At 37.2% G+C, this 22,324-nt stretch overlaps 2 protein-coding genes and 2 long non-coding RNA genes across 4 annotated transcripts; all 4 read right to left on the bottom strand.

The window, feature by feature from the left end:
- Positions 1-4,821: 4,821 nt before the first annotated feature.
- LOC108671620 (glutamate receptor) lies at positions 4,822-7,023 on the bottom strand. The gene has a single exon (XM_018159188.2). It carries the CDS (start codon positions 6,984-6,986, stop codon positions 5,562-5,564), a length of 1,425 nt encoding a protein of 474 aa, XP_018014677.2. The 5' UTR covers positions 6,987-7,023; the 3' UTR covers positions 4,822-5,561.
- Positions 7,024-10,596: 3,573 nt separating this feature from the next.
- On the bottom strand, positions 10,597-11,891 carry LOC125177634. Its single transcript, XR_007156604.1, has 2 exons — positions 11,779-11,891; positions 10,597-11,159 (listed from the first exon to the last, which is right to left on the bottom strand). It is a non-coding gene; the product is annotated as an uncharacterized LOC125177634 (long non-coding RNA).
- Positions 11,892-12,209: 318 nt separating this feature from the next.
- Positions 12,210-19,922, bottom strand: LOC108671619 (gamma-interferon-inducible lysosomal thiol reductase). Its single transcript, XM_018159187.2, has 3 exons — positions 19,842-19,922; positions 13,781-13,954; positions 12,210-12,386 (listed from the first exon to the last, which is right to left on the bottom strand). The coding sequence occupies exons 1-3, from the start codon at positions 19,920-19,922 to the stop codon at positions 12,210-12,212; spliced, it is 432 nt and encodes a 143-aa protein (XP_018014676.2).
- LOC108671621 lies at positions 14,186-16,261 on the bottom strand. Its single transcript, XR_001930821.2, has 2 exons — positions 15,882-16,261; positions 14,186-15,601 (listed from the first exon to the last, which is right to left on the bottom strand). It is a non-coding gene; the product is annotated as an uncharacterized LOC108671621 (long non-coding RNA).
- Positions 19,923-22,324: the final 2,402 nt, after the last annotated feature.

Here is a 22,324-nt window from a genome sequence, read left to right as displayed (position 1 = left end):
ATAAAAAAAAAGATTCCCGTTAGAAGAAGATGGCATTGTTGCAAATTTACATATATTAGATCCCGCAGCCTCAAGAGATATTACAGAATCTCCCAGTTCCATAGTGAACGTAGCACAGAATTTTCCCCATCTTGTTCCTGAGGATGTTCTTGACAAACTCGACGATGAATGGAGGCTCTTTCGGCAGTTTAGCGATGTATCTTTAAAGTACACTTCAGTCCTTGGCTTCTGGCATTCACTGCGTAACATTAAAGACGGGATGAATCAACCAAAGTATGGAACTCTGTCTAGTTTTATGATAAATCTAACTATATTGCCTCACTCATCCGCTTGTGGTGAAAGGATTTTTTCGCTCGTTAACCACGTTAAAACGAAGCAAACAAACTCGCTTAAAACTGAGACAGTGGCAGAAAGATTATTAGCACTGCAGTTTCTTGCGAGGAAGCAACAGAATTGCTACACATGGAAGCCGAAACAAGAGTTGGTGAAAGACGTTGTAGATGGAACCTGCTTCCATATGATATGAACAGCGTCCTAAACAAAAAAAAAAGAGAGAACATCAATTTAGCAGCAGGCGAATACTTATAATTCCATCAGAAGTAAGTAAAATTACAATGTTTTTGATGAAATTTGACGTCTGGGTTTTTTTCCCACGAAATCTGCAGAATCTGGGTGTTTTTCAGCAACCATCTAAGTTTTTCTCAAATTGTTGGCTGGGAGCCCTGGATTATAGACGTCAGATACTATGCCGATCCCGACTTGCGTCCTGGTTCCTCTTATAGGATTTTGACTCGGACGCCAGGGTAAGCTGCTGCTATGGTGGTGAAATTTAGATTGGAATACTTGATGGAATATCGTGATTTTTGTGTATATAACGACTTGTCATGCGTAGATATTTACTTTGTTTTCTGTTGTAGGATCGTGTGTTATTTTCAGATCTCAATACTCTAGCTCTCTCCTCGCATTTTGCTCTCATCGCACTTTAACTTCCTCCGCATTTAACTTGTTAGTTCGTTCATATGTCGCACCTCTGTAAATCATTAGTGTTATTTGTTTATATTTATTTGCCGTTTATCTTTAATAAACTTAAAACGTTTATTCGAGTAACTATCCGCTCAGTCCAAGCTCTTGCTGGTAAAACCAATAGGGAAGTTGAATTTAATTTCCGGTCATTGGTGGACGTGACAATTAGACCATCCGAACTTTGAGGTGACGCGATTAATTAGCTATTATTCGAGTTTAGTTCGTCACAAATGTCAATACAGTCGTTTGCGATCACAGTTAACAGTTCATTTCTTTTGTTCAAAACGGAATCAGAGTTCGTGTAGAAACATTTCAAAACTTTTTGTGCACTTCCATCTTGATTTATGAGTAAACTTTCTACATTATTTACATAACTGGATTTATGTTCATTATTTTCCCTATTTAATTGCCTTCCAGCTCCCCTGACTGGCGGCGAGCGGTCGGAGTCCTCGCGTGATATCTTGAATGTAGGTGACCTTTATCCAATGAAAAATCCAATGAACCAATTTATCCAATGAACCAATTTACGTCATGGTTCTGCTAAAAATCCTTCTAATAGGATTCTGAACCATTTTATGAACACGAAGTTGGCTCACTTTCAATGTGAAAAACTACATGATAGCAGGAATGGGTTGCGTGTACCTTCCATCTTAAGATTAATTGCGTGTGCTTTCCAGCAACATGAGATTAATTTTTGACGCGGGATCACCAAAATTCGATCAAATTCTCATGTTTTTTGAAATCATGTTGAAAGTTTTGACGGGTAAAACACTGTAGACTTCATTACACAATTGACTATATAGGCGAGATCAATCTGCAAATGAAGTCGGGAATGCTGAGTTCGAGAATCAGGCGTAAATCTTCCCGGCAAAATGTAGATCAATTCTAGATACTTCGATTTACAAAATTACGAATATTATTTATTTTTATTGCAAAGAGAAAAATTTACTGCCACTACTATATTTTTTTAATTGTAATGAGAATAATTTACTGATCGAGTAAAATACTAGGCCAGCGTGAAATTTCGTGCCGCAGATCAATCTGTGATAAATTTACGGTCATTGTTAACATAACATAACATAGTGATCTCGGCGCTAAAGTGTAGGCCTGATGTGGCCTGTGGCCGATTCTTTTCCTTTTCGTGCCTTGTTCACAGAAGATCTAAAATCGTGTCATTTGACCAGATCTTTTCAGGACTGACGATAGTTTGAAGTAGCTACTTGACTTCCACCGGGTTCGATATGGTGCTAGGCATTTCAAATCTGAACATATATTTTTCCATAGCATTTTCTAGTCTGTTCTTGAACGCGTTCATACTTGGAGCGCCAACGATGTCATCGGGGAGGCTGTTCCACATGTCGGTGATTCGAAGCGAGAAGAAATTTTGTCGCGTTGAAAAATTGCAGCGCAGTTTTTTTAGTTTATAGCCGTGGCCCCTGGTGTTGGTTCTTGTTTCAAATTCTAGTAATCCTTCGGGACTTTGTATAAACTATGAGTATACTATAGGGATGAGTATACTTCACTATAGGGTTGAAAATTTGAACATTGGACAAAGTCAAAAGTTCTACAATATTCGTGAATCTCGCGTTTGCCGTCAGCTGCTGGTAGAATCAGTTGCGAATGGGACAGGTCCGGTAAGGCGAATTGAAGTTCAAATTATTTTAAACCGTGTTTGTTTCAAGATAGGGGCTCGTATGCGCTTGTGATTGCATTTCATTTGAGAAACCCTTTGAATATTTCAGAAGATAAAACCGTCAGTTTGAGTCCGCGGACCCGTATGTACGTTATACAAGGTCCGCCATTTTTATGGCAACGGATGTTTGCTACATAAAAATAAATTGGTTTCTAGGAGACTTTTCTTTTATGATGAAGCTTAATATCATCTATTAATTCATCTATTTTGTATTGCAGAAGTCTAAGGTGGCAACCAGAATAGCAACACCACGTCAAAATCCCACGTTTGGGCCGCGGTAACCGCCACTGGGAGGTCCCCACTCGTTTTTGTCCCCTCATGAGTGAAATTGAACAGTCAGCGAAACATTTCGGACATTGTGGAAGCTGAGATGTTACCTTGGGGCCGTAAACACTTCAACGGCTCGCCATGGAGTTTTCAACAAGACTCTGCCCCATCGCATGGTTCAAACATGAACCAAAACTGGATTCAGGGTAACATCCCAGCGTTTATTAGCAAAAATGAACGGCCCTCAACAAGCTCTGATTTGAATCCACTCGACTTTTCGGTCTGGGCTATTTTAGAGAGTAGGGTCTGCAGAACACATCATGATTCTTTGGATAATTTGAAGTCTATAAAATTGAAACGAGAATGGGACTTGATCCCTCAAGAAATGCTGCTAGTCTCCTGTGAAGCTTTCCATCGTAGGTTAATTGGAGGCCGTCAATAAAAACGAGGGTTGGCTATATTGAATAAATACATTTGAAAATTGTTCAAGTAGCTCTTGCCTATTAGCTCATCCAATAAAAAATTAATTCACCTGTTTGTTTCATTGAGAAATAATAAAAATATGCGTTGCCATAAATAGGGCTGAATCAGGATATTTCATAGATCCTCGATGACTTTGATAATAAATTTTAAAGATAGGTGCCGTTTCTAAAAAACATAAAGTATAGAATTCTAAATAAAATTGACGTAATAAACAATTAAAATAAGATCATCAACCGAGAAGAATTCGAATCAGATCTCTGCATGCAATCTACTGTTTGAATGGTACAACGACTCTGGTCTTTTCTTTTCTCAGCGTACTGTAATTAGTTAAATAATGCGATTAAATGCTATTTATCAACTCGCTTCCGTTTAAAAAGAAATTTTCGTAGGAAATTATCATGTTGTAACGATCAATTATTTGGACAAATCACGAGTGTCCGTTCAGTCGTTTCTGAAGTAGAATAGTTTACATGGCAGTTTAAATTGAACTTGAAATTTCCCTCCAACCAAGGAAATTATTAACGTCACAACGAAGAGAATGATCTCCAAATTTCACGAGTTTTCGTTTAGCCGCTTCTGAAACAGAATCAATATGAAATTTTTTTTTAATTCAGCTTAAATTTCCCTCTAAACCCAGAAATTTATTTACTTCACTACGGCAAAAATGCTGTTTGAATTGCACGAGTATCTGTTCAATCGTCCCTGAAAAATAAATAAAATTAATAACTTTTTTAATGCAACTTGAAATTTCTCTCATACCAGGATATTTATTCACTTTTAAACGATACAAATGCAGGTAAACTTTCACGAGTGTGCGTTCAATCGTTTATAAATGTAATTAATAAAAATGACTCTTACTTTAAATTGAAATTCCCCCACAACCAAGATAATCATCCACTTTAGAATAATTAAAAACCTGATTCAGTCGTTGTAGTGGGGTATCACTATCACGTATCGGCCTTGATTGAAAGTCTATTGTACATTGCAAGGATTTCTGGGTATATATCGCCTTAAAGGTCTGTTAAAGATCTATAGCAGCTCATTTTAATACAAAGCTTTCTAGGCACAAGTATGTTAGTTATTACAATATTTGGCTCAGCGAAGGGTTACCGATCCTTATCTTATCCAGCTCTTTCGTGGCAACATAATACAAAAAACATCCTCGATACCTAGAACTTACATCGTTTCTGAAGTAGAAACGTTTCTGTCGTTCAGTCATTTCTGGAATAAAAATTTTATTAATAATTTTTAATATTCGGCTTGATGTTTCTTCCAAATCAAGAAATTTATTCACTTTACAAAGGCGAAAATGTAGTTTGGTTTGCAAGAGTATCCGTTTACGCATTTCTGAGAAAGAATTACGAAAAATACATTTTTAATCCAACATGAAAATTGTCCAAATCCAAGTTATTTATTGACTTTACAACCGCAAAAAGGTTTGGATCGCACGCATAATTCTGCAGTGGGTGCATGTCACAGCATGAACAATTGTTATAATTATGAGCAATGCGTGAATAATTGTAGTAACTGCAACTAAAGCATGGAAAGTTATAATACGAGGGCGGTAATTAACAATGAAGCTTGGAAAAATGTTGAAATAAACAAAGAAGTGTGGAAGTGAGAATCATGCCATTCACAACCGCCATAAGAATTTACACTCTAAAAATAAAGCATTTCTATCATATTACAAATAAGACCGTATTCATGGATCAATTATGAACCGAGCAAAAATACTATAAAATGACTAACCAGTAATAAAAAATTATAAATTTGATCATTTATTAACATTCTAATTCGGTGAACCACGCTAGGATTAATAAGTAATTAAATTCCATGATTATTTTTTTTCCTATTTATCTATCATGATAAAATCTAGAAGGACGTTGATGTTTTCTTTCAGTTGAAAGTATTTTCATTGGAATTTTTACTGCCTCACTATACGTTTTGGTTCACCTGGAGAGAACTTTTCGGTCAGCAATATATTTTGTCTGAATGGAGTTTGGACTTGCTATTTTTAGGGCAACGCCGGTGAAAAGAAGCAGTGGCCGACCAAATTCAGAGAACTTATTTCTTTAAATTAAATATCTGCAAATATTTAGATCGGTCGGCAATGTTCGTTGGATTTTATCATGATCAAAGGGAATTTACTAGTAAATGAACTCAGTTTTTTCCGCATTGTAAGCTTCACAGCAAAAATTTCAGCAACGAAGGCCACGAGAGCAAGAGAGAGGCCACCGACGAGCATCATGAACACCCCTAAGAGATGGTGAACGCTCAGACTCTTGACGTCCGACTCTGCAGGACGTTTATTCCTGTCTATTTCTTCACGGTGACGATCCCTGAAGTCAACTATAGTATCTTTCTTCCACTTTTGAGTGATGCCAGACTCAAAAATATGTAGGATAACATTTGAAAAAGTTTCACGAAGAGGTGAAAACTTCTGGATCCCAACCCCGATGTTGTACGGAAGCAAGCACTGGCCTACAATCCTAATGCTTGCGGTGTCTCCGTACGTGTAGCGTCCCTCAACAAAAAGCTCTAAGTATTGCTTGTTCTCAATGATGGCAAATGTGCCTGCTTCCACGTAATTAAATAGATTTTCCAAGTCGTACCTGGGTTCTAGACGCGGTGCCAATGATCGGATATCACTATCGATGGAGTCTGAAAACTGAGTCTCCCAAAATGGTACACCTCCAATCCTGAGTGAGCTTTCTTTAAGTTGCTTTATCGTATTTATCGGTGGCATCTTCGGAACGATGGTCAAGAAGGCAATGAGGTTGGCAGAGTAAGCGGTGGTCATCAGAGTTGCAAACAAACCAAGAAAAGTGAGGTATACTTTTAGGGGTCCAAACCTTGGGAAGATCGATTGCCCACGCACTGTGAAAAATCCCAATATGTACAGACAAGTAAAAGATATAGAATTAAAATGAGCAGACTCCTTTTCCATTCCCATATAAACCAGTCCATAGAGGGTTACAGTTGCAACAACGAATGAAAATGCGACGAATGCCCAAGTTTCTGCTGAAAAAGGTAAAATCGGTGACGTCCACTGCGGCAAGGACTTGGGCGAAGCTGTCACGAAACAACCGTTTTCAAAGTTGTAAGGCGCTGTGTAGTCAATGAAAAGCCATCGTCCCTCTTCGATGAAAAAATTACATATTCCAATGTCGGCTTTTTCGTAGATGAGTTCACCCATCAATCCCAACCATGTTCCATTTTCTAGCTGATAGCCCCAGAGCTCATTCGCGTTCACTTCACTATACAGAGACTTGAAATTGAGAACTCTTTCCAATGACGCCAGCAAATTCATGTCTATCCCCAAACGTTCATTGATGTTCATATCTTTATCAAAATGGTACAGCACGCTTGGTGGGTGCTCGAAGGTGGATACTCTCAGCACTGCACCTTCAAAATCTGTCAATTTATCTTCAAAAAGGGCTTTAGCGTTCGAATTCCAATTTTTAAGAGATGTGATCAAGCGGCGATACACTCCTGTGTACGGATTGTCTTTGTAAAACATAATTTCACCTTTCTCGCTAAATTCAACTCGTAACAGTCTTCTGCTTTGTTTGAAAGCGTATGATTTACTCAGTTTCATAAGCCGCTCGTTGTATCCTAGAAAAACCAGAATATGAAAAGCATTATGGTTCCAGAGAGGATGCGGGTGGTCACTATGCGAGACTTGGTAGTGGTTTACAGACGAGTGTTGCTCCAGTGGCTCACTCTCACTGACCAAGAAAATGTTAGCATCACAAGTGCTTGCCGACCAGGTCCTTGGATCCGAAAGAATTTCTTCAGAAATGTTGAAAATCTGGGGGAAAATTTAGAATGCATTTAGAATTAGAAATTCAGTAATTTACCGAATCAATTTAACAATTTTCATTTTAAATGCACACGTACCTGAGAAATACAGTGGGGGGAAATAAATATTCGTACACTTGAAAAATCGTATTTTAATGTATGTAAGTACACAAACTTAACAGGGAAAGTGATTTAAATTATGTATAGAGACGCATAGTATTCAAAANAATCGCGAAGATGCGCGGCTGCTACACGCACAAGAGCATCTGACACATCAGCCGAAGCGGCATCCGAAGGAACAAAAACCGGGCTTTTTGTCTGCAAAATGTATGCACGTCATTAATAGTTGCAGTTTTCCGAAATAAATGATTTTCATCTAACTTCATCAAATAACACAATTGGGTATAATAGAATTTAAATTCGGTATTCGTCATATGATGATGATGGTAAATCAATATTTTATTAATGTGCGTTGCGAACGAGAATCTGCAGCCGTATCTACCCTACGGCCGAGATGCTCGAGAATGCTACCAAATTGATGCACTACTATAATACGTAGAATGTCTAACGCACCAGCCGAAGTGAACAGGTGCCATAGAGGTATGATATAAAAGAGGATTTTTGCAAAGCTAAGTGAACTTCATCAATACGTATAGGAAGTTCAACGCACCAGCCGAAGTGCCGGCACCATCCAGCTAAGATGGTATAGCACTGCTGTTAGCAGTAGACTCCTCATGCCGTCACGCTACTTTTGCTGTCCTTTCTGCTCTTGTTCCAAAAAGTTTCATTTGCAAAGCATTATGTGTTACTCATTTCAGTGAAGATGCTCGTCAAAAAACAAGTACTCACTCCAGTATACATGGAGACTGGGAGAAGACTTGTTCGACCAACGTCCGGCCTCTCAGCTTTATGCGATAGCCCATGACTTCTAGAATATTTCAATCACGAATCGATTGAAATGTTACGTGTACATGCAAGCAACTTTTATGAGTCCGTGTGACACTTTGATGTCGATGACATCTCGATTTCAGCGTTAATTCGATACCCCGATGTCAGTGAGTAACTTCCTCATGTTAATTGGAGTGTTAAAAACCAAGCCGTTTCATGAATGAATGAAGTTAGGCAGAGTTTGTCAAATCGGTCGGATCTGTGATCTGTCGGACTGTAAAGATCACGTCAATCATTTCGTTGCGTTGAGTTCCAGGGTTGCAAATGATTTATGATCGAGCTTGTGATATGATCGCTCCGAGCATGAACATGTTCAAGAACAGAATAAGCAACACTATGCCGGAGCATATGTTCATTATTGAAATGTCCAGCACCCTAAGAAACAAATGAAAGTCAAGTAACGATTTCAAACCAGCGTCAGTTAAAAAAATTTGGTCAACTGAAAAGATCTCGTCGACTGAAAAGATATGATCGACTGAAAAGATCTGGTCAACTGAAAAGATCTAGTCAACTCAAAAATCTGTTCAACTGAAAAGATCTGGTCAACTGAAAAAATCTGGTCAACTGAAAAGATCTATTCAACTGAAAAAATCTGGTGAACTGAAAAGATCTGGTCAACTGAAAAAATCTGGTCAATTGAAAAGATCTGTTTAACTGAAAAGGTCGGTTCAACTGAAAAGATCTTGTCAGTTGAAAAAATCTGGTCAACTGAAAAGATCTTGTCAACTGAAAAAATCTGTTCAACTGAAAAGATCTGTTCAACTGAAAACATCTGGTCAACAGAAAATGTCTTGTCAATCTGTGAATAAGTCACAAAAATTACAGAAATCGACGACGGGCCTAAGCTGACCTATACAGTATATATATTCTTCAACGCCGAGGATACTATGCATAACAAATCATGCTCTGTGTCTTCAATCTTCACTCAAACTAATTTAATAAATGTAGGTAAACCTCTTACTTGAATTTCGAAGTTTGGTAAACTATTTTCGTTTATTAATCTGATGATTATTTTTTGACGCGAGGCAAATAGCTTTTTGATTGCTCAAATGGACGAAGCGTTCGCCTGGTTAAATCGTAACTAAAGAATTTCCTTAAGAAGTTACAGAGCAACAGATATATATGGTAAACAATTTGATACGGTAAATACTTTGTACGAAGTATTCTGTCGCAGAATTAACTCATATTCCAAATATTTTGAACGTCATGTATGTAAATCTACGCGCTTTAGATTTTTCTTGCGTAACGTATATACACAAATTGCTACTTCGCTCCAATTTTAAAATTTAGCTTTACTATCTATTCATAAACGTGTGCAGAAATTTTTAAATCAAAACACGTTTGGATCCCAAGCAGATTACGACAGAAAAAAGTAAAAATTATTATAAAAACAACTCTGTTAACTGGCAAATATTTCAGTGTCGGTGTTGCCTGAAGGAAATGATTTTGTTTATGCATTTATTTATGCAAACGATTGCATAAAGAATTTTGATTAGAATCGACGTGTGCATTTATTTATGCATACGTCGATTCTAGTCAAAGCTCACAGCAGAAAATAAGTGAATCATAATCTGGGATACATCAGTTATTCCACATCATTTGGTTTTTGCGTTTTGGCATGCATGGAAAATCTAGTATAAAGCAAGATAGCATGCATCACATTGCCTTTAATTGTTATCCAACGCTGAGGCGCACTGAAATTAAGCCCATTAAATAAAGTGTATTAATTTCCCCAAGAAAGGTGTATTGCGCGGACCATGCTACGCCAAAGAATTACTTCACTCTGGCGTTGTGAGAATATACACACAATATTATCACTATTTTTCTCTAATATAAACCTATAATAACTTCCCCTCCAAAATAATGGCGATATTTTCATATAATATTAACCCAAAATTTCTCCCACCTTCATGCTTACACTGCAAGGGTACTTACTTTCGATCGCTTTTAACATAAGCAAACTACCAATTCGTACGCTGGAGGCTACCTCAATTAATTCCTACCAATAAAGTGGACAAATATTTCTTTTTTATACGATTGTAGTAGTAAATTCAACTTATTAGTGAATTTTATTTTGAATAATTCGTATTGTTGTGACACAGAGGTAAAAAACACAACTACAAGAATATTATTCACATTTAAACAATATATTTCTTATTAATTTGTCCTCAAACACGGCTCAGTAAAGAACAAATGCACCTGTCATATGACTGATCAAGCATAAATTCTTGTTTTTATTCGAAATTATTTAATTCTTATCTAGGAGTGAAATCTTGAAAATATTGGCTAAAACCTGGAGTATTGTCCGAACGCGCCCGATTATTTGCTTACAACATAGGAAATACCGAATTTAAAGTACTGGGGATAATAAATGGACGTAGAACAAGTATAATCAGTGTTAATAAATGGCTAAACCTGTGCAATTCTGGACAGTTTTTGGAGCCGCATTCGCATGTGTCTGAATTATTTTGCTCTTAATACATCAATGCTGAATTTGATTTAACTTCAAATAAAAACCTAATAATATTTGTTGACAAATGCCGAAGAATTATTCAATGTCTGGTCGAAACTGTCACAATAGACCTAGCTTATAATTCACGAAAAAAATCCGTAACAAATGAAATATGAACGTTATTCCACTATTTACGTTTTATTTGTCCTGCCAACCCGTGAACGTAAGTTTTTAACTTAATTTTTATTTAATATTTGAATTATTTTTTGCAATTTTAAATAAGATCTAACATGACATGATAAGCTGTATACAATGTATAAAAATGCTTTTGCTTCAATGGAACAGCTTGATACTTCGATGCATGCGCAAAGCGCTGACATGTTGGCTGAGTTAGAGGACGACGCAGGCCGGCTGAGTCTCGCCCTGGTAAGCATCACAGACAAACCTCAGCAGATTGTGTTCCATTTGCTGCTGAATTTCGTCAGTGTGCACCTGCAGGATAAAGAAAATCATTGGACTACTTACACATGAAAAAATAAGTTGGCTAGTTATATACATGCCTTCACATATATAAAATAATCTATTAAATTTACGATAGAGAGTTTTAAAGTCGGCGGTATATTAGGTGTATGTTTTTTTTGCATTCATGTGGTCACTATTAAGTAAGTCGATTAAATCATTGCATGAATAATTTTTTTTTTTCAATTTAATTAAAAGGCTTGCAGTTAATTCTGTATTTTTATTTTTCATTTTTAAATATCATTTCGTTGAATTTTTTGTGTTACAATGAGTATTTGATCATTCTATAGCCCTACGTTCTAGAGCCATCCCCTACCCCTAACCCTACGATACAGCAGGTAAGAATTACTCAATTGCTGCTGTTGATCATATGATTTAATAATTAATTGAACATACAGCACATAAGAAATATGTGCAGTTGATTTCCTACACAAGGTAAATATTACTGAAGCCGCTCAATATGAATACACACAAATTAAATAACAAGTGAATCTGATATGGGCTCGATTATTTTAACCAAACCAAAATCTCTATATCAATCACAAGTATTATTACTTCACAATCATTAATTATTACAGCGAGGCCTACTGACCCCATCAGACACCATCCAAGGTACGTAGTCCAGCACAGGGTCTAGCGCGAGGGTCTTCACGCCGACCTCATGCAGAAGCTGCTCACCCTCCACGCTCGTCCAGCACGCCGAGATGCTTGTCAGGTAAGAATTACTCAATTGCTGCTGTTGATCATATGATTTAATAATTAATTGAATATACAGCACATAAGAAATATGTGCTTTTGATTTCTTACACAAGGTAAATATTACTGAAGCCTCTCAATATTAATACACAAAAATTAAACATCAAGTGAATCTGATATGGGCTCGATTATTATAACCAAACCTTGTAACTGAACAAGCGAAGAAAGAAATCTATGGGCTATGAAGACAAGAAACCTAGCAAAAGCGTGCTTTTAATGATAATGACCATTTCTATATCGATCACAAGTATTATTATTTCACAATCATTAATTATTACAGCGAGGCCTACTGACCCCATCAGACACCATCCAAGGTACGTAGTCCAGCACAGGGTCTAGCGCGCGGGTCTTCACGCCGACCTCATGCAGAAGCTGCTCACCCTCGACGCTCGTCCAGCACGCCGAGATGCTTGGCCAGACTTCGATCCCAACTTCGGCCGAACACTGAGAAGAGGAATCAACTTAATGTCAACAAATCATCGGGGATACTTTTTATCATTAATGTTGAAGTGAGAAGATTCTGCTGATTATTTGTATGATAATATAATTTTATTGTGACTTTTCATTCCCGGTTAGTAGCTCGACGGTGAAGGAGGAATAGTTAGTCTAGTGATCCGTGATCGAATCTAGACTTCATGTTTCATCTGAACTCATGAAGAGATGGGAGGCTGGAATTCATTTCGGCAATATATGTAAAAAGGATGCGTGTCGACTGTTGAGCAGAGAAGTAGTTTTCGAATGACAGAGTATGAAAATACTGTGGATAGTTAGCCCGAACAATGCTAACGGCAGCGGCGCCGAGTCGTATAATTTACAAACGCATATGACAGAAATTTGAGACGTCAATTAAAGCCGAGAATTTTGAGATGAAAGAAGCTTGAAAAAGTCGCATAAGGAACGACGGGACTGGGCATAATTCTTGAGTCTGCCATTGTTTATGCCGTACTTTCAATTGCTCACTTGTCAAATGCCTACAAGATAACTGACACGAACTTTGCAAACATCTACAGTAAAGATGACGCCCTGTATTCGTTTTTTTTAAATGTGATGCATTTTGAAAAATGGTGTGAAATAGCCAGGCTTGTAGACATGAATATTTAAAATGCTTGTAATTTATAAAAATGACAGCTAGACCTTGCAGAAGCTGTGGGAACTAACGACTTCTCATTTTATCGACGAAAAAAGTGATAGTAATCGTCGGTTCGAAGAAAAATTGCATTTTGCACACTACTCGGTTTTAACGTATTTATCGCCTGACCTTTGCTGCGTGATAATGTCACGATCATTCAAAAATGTCTCAAATGACATACTGAGTGAATAAAAATGCACTGTCTTGACATATGTTTGAAAATAATGTTTGACATTAACCATTACCTGCTTTACAGAGCAGATATGTGAGGTTGTTCTTCTCATGAAGTGCCACTCATATCTACGCCCAGATAAATGAGCACGACTTTGCTTAAACAGAGATGCACTTTTTGCGCGGTGTGGGTCACATTGACCCAGGTTTCCTCTAGCAAAATGTCATTTCAGGTCTACGTGAGGAAAATACGTCAAAATTTGGATAGCACGATCAAATACTTTTTTATGAGTGTACACTGTTAGAAAAAACGGTCCCACTGGCGTTCTAGTGGCAGGTCCCCCCGTGAAAATAAACTGTTTCGCCGTTCTTATCAGATGTTTCACGGATTTCTAGTGTTAAATTAGAATAAAAACGGCGACACGGTGTTTCTTTTGACGTGCCGACCGGCCACTGAAACGCCGGTAATACCGTTAACGGTAATTTTTCTAACAGTGTAGGTTGTCCCAGAGAGATATCAGATGCACGATAAACTCACGGCTTCACCGGAGTTCGGGGGATCATCGCTCGACATGACGCAGATGTTGAAGTCGACGTAGTCTTTCTCTACGGTGATGTATTTCTTGGCGCATGCCAACATTTGGTTGCCCACGCACTCCTGAGGGCCGTGTTGGCAGATGAACGAGTAGCCACCCTCTGCCGTCTCTGTGTCCTGAGTCACAAAATTCATTGTTATATACTTTAATTGATAGGGACGCGGTCTTGGTAAAACAGTGGTACGAGCTGAGTGGGTGCAGTGAAGCAAATGTGTTTACATTAGCTTTTTTGGTATTTGATTAAAGATTCATCAAATAAAAGGGTAAACATTGAAAACATTAAGTTATGAACTGTTATTTGTGAACAACAAACTATTATTTTAGGCCTCAGGAAAGTAAAAGAAAAATATGAGCCAATAATTTATTTTATGAACGAGTCTAAACATGAGCAAGGGAAAAAATTTGATTGTCACTCTGCCCTTGCACCACTACCGACGGCAAGAAGCAAGTAACAGCATCGTGCTTCAGCTGGCCCAAATGAGGGCAGATGAGCGATAATCAGAGGCAGCGATCCACTGTGGCCTACGTCCGAAACAAAAACTAAGGATTAAAGTTGAGATCAAGAAAGAATCAAGAATGAAGGTTGTAACATTTTCAGATTTCAAGTAGACTAAATATTAATTCATTAGCAATTCGACTCAAGTCAAACACAACAAATTAACATTTATGTAAATAATAACAAATCATGCCACCAATAAGAGTTGGATATCATGCACTGCGAAAGCTATTTTGCAGGAGCAAAATCTCATCCATGTTCACACCAGGGTGAGCGCAGTCGTGGTCGAATATCCAGAGAGGAATCAATGTTGATGATCGGCCACGAGCAGGTGTTGAGTGATAATAGGAAGCAAGCATCGTTCCAGGACTTTGATGGCGGGGCAAAGCACGGAGATTGGTGGGTAGGATTTAGCGAGATTGTCCAGTTTGCCGGGTTATAGCAGCAGTATGACTTTGTCTCTACCGGGTAAAACAAGGAAGGCTAATACAAATATATGTTAATCAACATCGGGATGGAGGAATCATCTTCAAACCAGGAAGAAATTATTTGAATGCGGAATGAAATTGAATGCAGAAATGCCAGTTAATAATTATTTTTTCCACCTTACAGCGGGTCAGGTAGGTAATTCCGAGTGGTCCAAGATATTTGAGGTAAAAGATGATGGGTTGGTCTGGTCCAGTGGCTTTAGAGGGATGGGCTTGTTTGATTGCGTTGGCCACTTGTGCCGTTGACAGGGAGGGACTGTCTGATAGGTTGAGGTTCTTTGACTTTCGGGTTGTGATTCTATTGAGTTTATTGGACCTGTGTTGAGCGACAGCCGTGAAGAGACTGTCGAAGCAATCAGCAAGCTTTTTGATATTATTGATGGGTTTCTCATTGAAGTTGATGGCGTTATTGGGGTAGTTTTTTGGCTTGCCGGCAAGGGCCTTTATTATTGACCAGAGGCGTTTAAGATTGGTATGGCGGTTGAAGGTAGAGAGGTATTATTTCCATCAGGTTTTCTTTATGTCGTTGGGGAGCTGGTGGATATGGGCAGTGAGGACTGCTACATCGTCGGAGGTGGGGTCGGCAGCACGGAGGTTGTTTCGCTGTCGGGTGAGGTTGATGATGTCTTTAGAGAGGCCAGGCTTAGAACAGATGTGGCGGCCTGAAGGAAGGTTATGGTTGCTAACGCTGATTAAAAAGTTGGGGTAGAATTTGGGTCTTTTAGGTAGTGGTATATGTCTCGCTAGTTTCTTCAATGCGTTGCGCTTGAATGCATTGCCTGCAACAAAAAATTTTTTATATTATATGGACAACATAATCTGGAGACACTTGTCCAAATATAACTCATTACCTAGGCAATCTGATGAACATAACCAATGAACATAACTGTCATACAAGAATATTTCATTTGAATTGGTAGCTGTGTCCCCCATCACAGTACACCTACAAGGGACAAAAAATGGCTCAGGGATATCAAATATTGTTCAAATGAGAAGGCAGAAATTGAAATGACCTACACTGTATGTAGCCAAAATGTTGATTAATCTGATTTTTCTTACCTGGTCATAAAGATAACGGTCTGGTAATCCTGTTATACTTGCTCCTGTTGTTGTTGTAACTGCTACAGCATTAGATGTTGCAGCTCTTCTTCTAGCTGCTGCAGCTCTTGTTGCCGCAACATCTGTTGTTGTAACTTCTGCAGAATTTCTTGTTGCAGTTTATCTTCTAGCTGCTGCCTCTCTTGTTGTTTCTGCAGCATATGTTGTTGTAACCGCTGCAGAATTTGTTGACGCAGTTTTTCATGGGGCTGCAGGAGTTCGTGATCTTGATGCAGCATCAGTTGCTGCAGCTGTAGTTCCAGCAGCATATCTCGTTCATATGGCAGCCGTTGTTGTTGCTGCTGCAGCTGTTGTTGTATTGTCTGCTGCAGCTGTTGTGGTATTATCTGCTGCAGCTGTTGTTGTATCTGCTGCAGCTGTTGTTGTTGCTGCTGAAGCTGTTGAAATTGTTGCTGCAGCTGTTGTATTATCTGTTGCATCTGCTGTACAGAATCTGCAGAGACAAAAAGCATTTACTATTTAATCACTATTGAACAATTTTTTAAATCAAAACATGATTTTTACTTTCATGTTTGGTTGATATATATCACTATATGTGATCATGACAACACTTCTAAAACAGAAGTATATTGAGACAGAAAAGAGCAAGAGCAGTCGAATTACAATGGAGGTTAGGTAGCACTGGACTTACACATTATGGGGCCAAGCCAGGCAAGTAACAACTTCTCTGCAGGATCAAATGGAGCTTTTGTAAAAATTTTAATCCTCTCCCAAGACTAAACTAACATCATTTATAATTACGAGTCTAGAGAAAAGAGCACAAGTGATTGAATATAATGTAAGCTGCAGTCACACAAATAATAACTAAAAGTCAATCAACACCAATAGAGCATATTAGAGCATAACAACAAACCAGATTACCAAGAATAACCCAAATCATTTAGAATTAACAACATCATACGATTATTGAATGTACACAACACATTCAATACTATTAACACTAGCACAACGATACAACTTGCTTACAACAATACACATATATATTAAATACATGCCCGCACACATCCCTCAAAACACGTCATTCATAACCTATTCCTACTTCCAACCAAAAAATCCATAAACAAAATAACACATCTAACAAACACCCACCATGGAATTTCAAAACACATTTATAATTCTCTCTATCAATCACCAAAATCCCACAACAATACCTTGCATAACTTGACATAACTTATTTTAAAATAACAATATATAATAACATTGCATATCATGACACAACACAACGTAATCTGACATAACCTTACAAAACCTAACCTGACTTGACCTGATCCAACCTAACCTAACATATCCTAACCTAAGCAAACATATAATAACCTAAGCAAACCTGTACTAACCTAACACAAGCCTACCTAACATAACCCAACCTAGCTCAACATAACCTAACCTAACCCAAATGAACCTAAACAAACCTGACCTAACATAGCTTGGCCTACTCTAACCTAACTTAAACAAACCTAAAATAATCTATCATAAAATAATGTATACTAATCTGACCTAACTCATCCCAACTTGAGGGGATCATTTTGATCCCAGAAAAACTTCTACATCCATCAGCTGGTCTTTCCGATATTTCATACACATACATAAAATATTAAATAAAAAACAATTTGCTTCTATGAATTTTTTGAAAAATGAAAGAAGATGCAAACCTAATAGAAAATGGTAAAAAGGGACACTCTAGAAAAGTACATCACTTTAGCAAATCACATGCTACAATGTCAAGAAATATATTTTTCAGTTTATAACAACAGTATCTAATGGCTCTGGAGCCCCAATTATCTATTTTCCTCATCGTTCATCTTTTGTGCGCATTTTTCCATTTTTACACATTGCCAATTATTTGCATTTATGGTACTTGGTACCAGCATGCATCTTCAGACTTATTCCAGTCCAGTTTAACATGAATAATAAGCTAAAAATGGGACTATATATGATAAGCTACTGTCAACTGGGGTGACTTAGGTCACCACTGCAACAGAAACAAATGGCAGCAAAACAAAATAATAAATGTTGGTCAAAGTCACCCCAGTCACTTGGCCAATGTTTATTATTTTGTTTTGCTGCCATTTGTTTCTGTTGTAGTGGTGGCCAAAGTCACCCCAGTTGACGGTACATAATAATCTATATATATATACATCTTTCGTAGTGTAGCACGACGATTTTTGGGTCATATTGCGACAGGTCCATCGCAATATATTTTTTGCTTAACTTTTAGCATACTTTCATTAATAGCGCGACATTTTTGGCATATTGCACAACAATTCATTGCGGTATAACTGTCTCGATATGTACCAATGTCACGGTATTTTTTTATGATTATTTTTAGCTATTATCGCGACAAAAAAAAAGAAGGACCATATTACGGGATATTGTAATTAACACAAATCTCATTAGGTTAGGGTTAGAATTAGGGTAGGAAGTGTGAAAAATGTTTCTATAGACACTTTTTTACAATTTTACTAAGGTTAGGTCCAGTTAGGAAAGGTTCATTTACATTAAATAACTAATTGAAAAATGTCAACTAATCACAGTTGCGGTTCAACACGAATTATATACCGTCAACCGGGGCTACTCGGGACAGGCGGGGCTACTNCGCCATTCGATAGCCCTGTCAATCAGCTATAAAATGAGACTAAACTTGTTTATGAAATATTTCATCGTAAGAAGTTATTAACTGTTATTTTAAACTAATCGTTCAAATCTGTCCCGAGTAGCCCCGGTTGACGGTAGATATAATATTCTTTTCATAGAAGTTCAAAACTGCATTATGCAAAAATCATTAAATGTACATCCGTGATATTTGCTTTCTTGAATGTGCATTGTTTGTAGCTTGCAAACAATTGCAAACACTTTGCAATGAATGCAAATAATGATCTGTAAATACCATTTTTAAATGAAAAATTTGTAAATAGTTATAAATGGTCATTTTATAAAATTTCAAAACTGCATAATTCAAAAATTATTGCATTTACATCCATGGTAGTAGCTTTGTTGAATGTGTCTTGTTTGTAGCTTTCAAACGAGTGCAAACACTTTGCAATAAATGAGAGTAATGATCTACATATAGATTTAATTCAAAGAAATCTTTTTACAATTCAAAAAAATCTTTTTACATATTGTTAAAAAATGTTCATTTTATATATTTTACAATTAAAAAAAACTAGAGCACGCACATACAGTTTATTGCTTTAGACATGCCTTTTGAGCAGCTAAGAAATGAGCTAAAACAAAGAAGCCCAAATTTTCCATTTTTGACCAAAACGATCCCCTTGACTTTCATTGGCCAAACTTAACCTAATATAACATAACAGAACCTATCCTAACCTCACCTAACCTTTCCTAACCATCCCTTACCTATCCTGACCTACCCTAACCCAACATAACCAATGAAAGAATATCTAACTAACCAAAGATTATCTAAGATCATCTATCTAACCAAAGCTAGTATTAAAACCTCTCACTATTGCTAGAAGAGACAAAAAACTGGTTAAAAATATCGGGTAACAGTTTCGATTTGTATTACAGTTAGTAATGTTCTTCACAATAATCGATCACAAAAATATATTTTTATGCAATCTGAAGTCACTATTGTACCTCTCCCCAGTGCGGTTCTCACTGGCAATTTAAGAGAGCAATAACTGGCATATATCCTTGGAGTCCTGAAACCCTATGAAGCCTAATCTGTTGCAAAGGCAATATCTTAAATCTTATTGCATGTTAAATGTTGCTCAGACACAATTTTATTTCTACAGGCATGTTATCTGCCAATGCCTCTACTCATTAAAAGTTTTTGCCACAATTCATTCCAAAATGCAAGACCTAATCAATATTCCATATGGATTAAATAGTTATATATTTGCAGTCAGATAAATATCTATTTATACACCCAATACCACCCACCTCCTCGGAGGAGCAATAGATATAAGGGGGGCACTGTGAGATGGCCAAGGGGCCAGGCAACTGTCCTTTGGCCAGTAACATGTATTTTATCACAGTTATAGTCAGATGGGGTAAGACAGGACCAAAATCACTAACAAGCCTGTAGCATCTATACCATGAATAACTGAAAAACCCTAAACCTATCACAAGGTGTATTTATGCAATGGGCTTCTAAGCTACAACTCACACATTTTGCATCCAACATCGTTTTCTGTACAGATTGAAAAAATGAGCTGGTCCCATCTTACCCCATTGGGGTAAGATGGGACCAGGCTGGGGTAAGACAGGACCAACAGGTAATTCTAATGTTACAAAGTTTTTAATAAAAGTATAAATCTGATATTCAATATTATCCATCTAGAAACACATTATTTGATTAAACAACCACTTGTTACTGTTTTGTGTTGCGGGAAGTCAACTCTAATATCAGTCACATTGGGATTTTTGTCACGAGAAAACTTTGTTAAGCATAGTAATAGTGGGTTGGCTTTGGTTCATTGTAGAGCACTGCTAAATGCTTCATGTATATTCCATTAGTGTCATAATGTCATTGTCTGAAAAATTTATTAAATTGGTAATAAACCAATGGATAATAACTTGAGTCTCAGACATCATGTGTTTTCTTGCTTACTGCATTTGTGGTGCACTTCTTCAAACATAGCTCATGCCCTCTCACAGAGTTGTGATCATAATTATTTTTCATGTTTCACACAACGACTTTTCCCCCAGCCAATGTTGCACATAGTTCTGCAGCTCACTAATGGGAAGAGACATCCCTATTTTCTCCATCCCTTTGATGCAATTTAAAATAGTGCATTAAATTTCTCTAATTAAAACAGCTAATAAGTTATAATGAAGTTTGAGCAAGAGATAAAAATTTTGACCAAAATACTCCATTTGCTGCACAATAATATATTCATTTAAAAACTATTTTTGATTAACTGTAGGGTAAGAGAGGACCATTTATGGGGTAATGTGGGGTAAGACAGGACCATTTGTGGGGTAAGGTAGGACCACTTGTGTGGCAAAACAGGATCATTTAGTGGTCCCGTCTTACCCCATGTCCGGTCCTTTTTTACCCCATTTTAGAATACATGTCAGGCAGTGATGGTAGCAGGTAGAAATGCCTAGTATGTCTCAAAAGTTGCTTATTACTTGAGGTTACCTGCCTACATCCACAAACCTGGCCAAAAATATTTTTGTCATTAGACAGAGCTTATTTCCCAAATAGGGTTAACTATTTTGTGACCCTTCTTCATAGGTTTTCTTTAAAAATTAGCCAGAAATTCATTATTTGCAGAAGAGGGTTGAAACAAACACTGAAATGACAGGCAATGATTGCTCTAACATATTCTTTTGTCAAATTAAATTCAGTGCAATTAGAATGCATGCTATGGGCTGGTCCTTTCTTACACCATGAAGGCTGCGATCCTATCTTACCCCATTTGACTATATAGCAATCATGGACTGAACTTTGCACAAATTTTGTTCTTTTTCTATTTCTTTAAAAAAGTCCAAACAATGGCCAAATTTTGTCTTAGGACATCTCATAGAACACATCTGAGGGAATTTTTTCAACCAAATAAAGATTTTTTCACACTGCCTAAAAAATGTATTTTTTTAGCCATTTTGTTATTCAAGATTTGCCTCTATTCTTGAAAGTAGTTCATGCAAACACTAACTTTTTTTAATGGCATTCTAGAGAACACATTTAAGGTGTCATCTTCAATTAAGTAAACATTTTTGTAGGTTGCCCTGCAGATGTATTTTTTTGCAGTTCTGCCAATCAGCGAATTTAATTTTCAACAGCACTTGAACTTTGCACAATTTTTTTCATTTCTCTTGAGACATCTTATAAAACACATCTGGGGGAATTTTTTGACTAAATAAAGATTTTTTCAAGTACCATAAAATGGGGCAACTTAGACTACTTTTTTCTAAAATGATGCCATTTTTTACTAGCTAAATTAACCTTAAATTTAAACTAGCAAAATTCAGGTCTATACTCTAGGTTCACTCACCATAAATTGCTGGCTCCTGCCTCTCATAGGTTTGATGTAATTTAAAAAAAAGTAATTGTCTTTGTTACCTCAGCTCTTGGAGTATCTTAGACTGGGGGGGGGGTAAAATCAATTATATTTTTTGGTAAAATAACTCCAGGTTTTAGTGCATTGTAGTAGACTCTTCTAGTTACATATGCAAATGACAAATTTGAGGAGAGTGTCATAGTTTGCAAATGGGGCGCCGCCCCCCAATAGGGAACTTAGACCACCCAATGTCAGCTGTGAAGGGGTAATATTGACAGGTTTGGAAATTAGGTTAAAATTAACATATATAAGATTCCGTAGTCCGAAACATAAAGAAAAAACATTAATAGGTGTATCTAACATGAAATATGTTATATATGGTAATTTTAAATTAATTTCCAAGCCAGTCTATGTTAG

Source organism: Hyalella azteca, unplaced genomic scaffold (assembly GCF_000764305.2).
Source record: "Hyalella azteca isolate HAZT.00-mixed unplaced genomic scaffold, Hazt_2.0.2 contig3774, whole genome shotgun sequence".
In the NCBI taxonomy this organism is placed as follows: Eukaryota; Metazoa; Arthropoda; class Malacostraca; order Amphipoda; family Hyalellidae; genus Hyalella; species Hyalella azteca.
This window is presented reverse-complemented; position numbering and strand designations above follow the sequence as displayed.

Excerpts from the sequence above, each read along its gene's own strand:
- LOC108671620 (XM_018159188.2), bottom strand. The coding sequence starts at position 6,986 with ATGTTTTACAAAGACAATCCGTACACAGGAGTGTATCGCCGCTTGATC.
- LOC108671619 (XM_018159187.2), bottom strand. The coding sequence starts at position 19,922 with ATGTTACTGGCCAAAGGACAGTTGCCTGGCCCCTTGGCCATCTCACAG. Across the intron at positions 13,955-19,841 it reads TCTATTGCTCCTCCGAGGAG|GACACAGAGACGGCAGAGGG; the intron begins GTGGGTGGTATT and ends TTTGTGACTCAG. Across the intron at positions 12,387-13,780 it reads CCCCGAACTCCGGTGAAGCC|TGTTCGGCCGAAGTTGGGAT; the intron begins GTGAGTTTATCG and ends TCCTCTTCTCAG.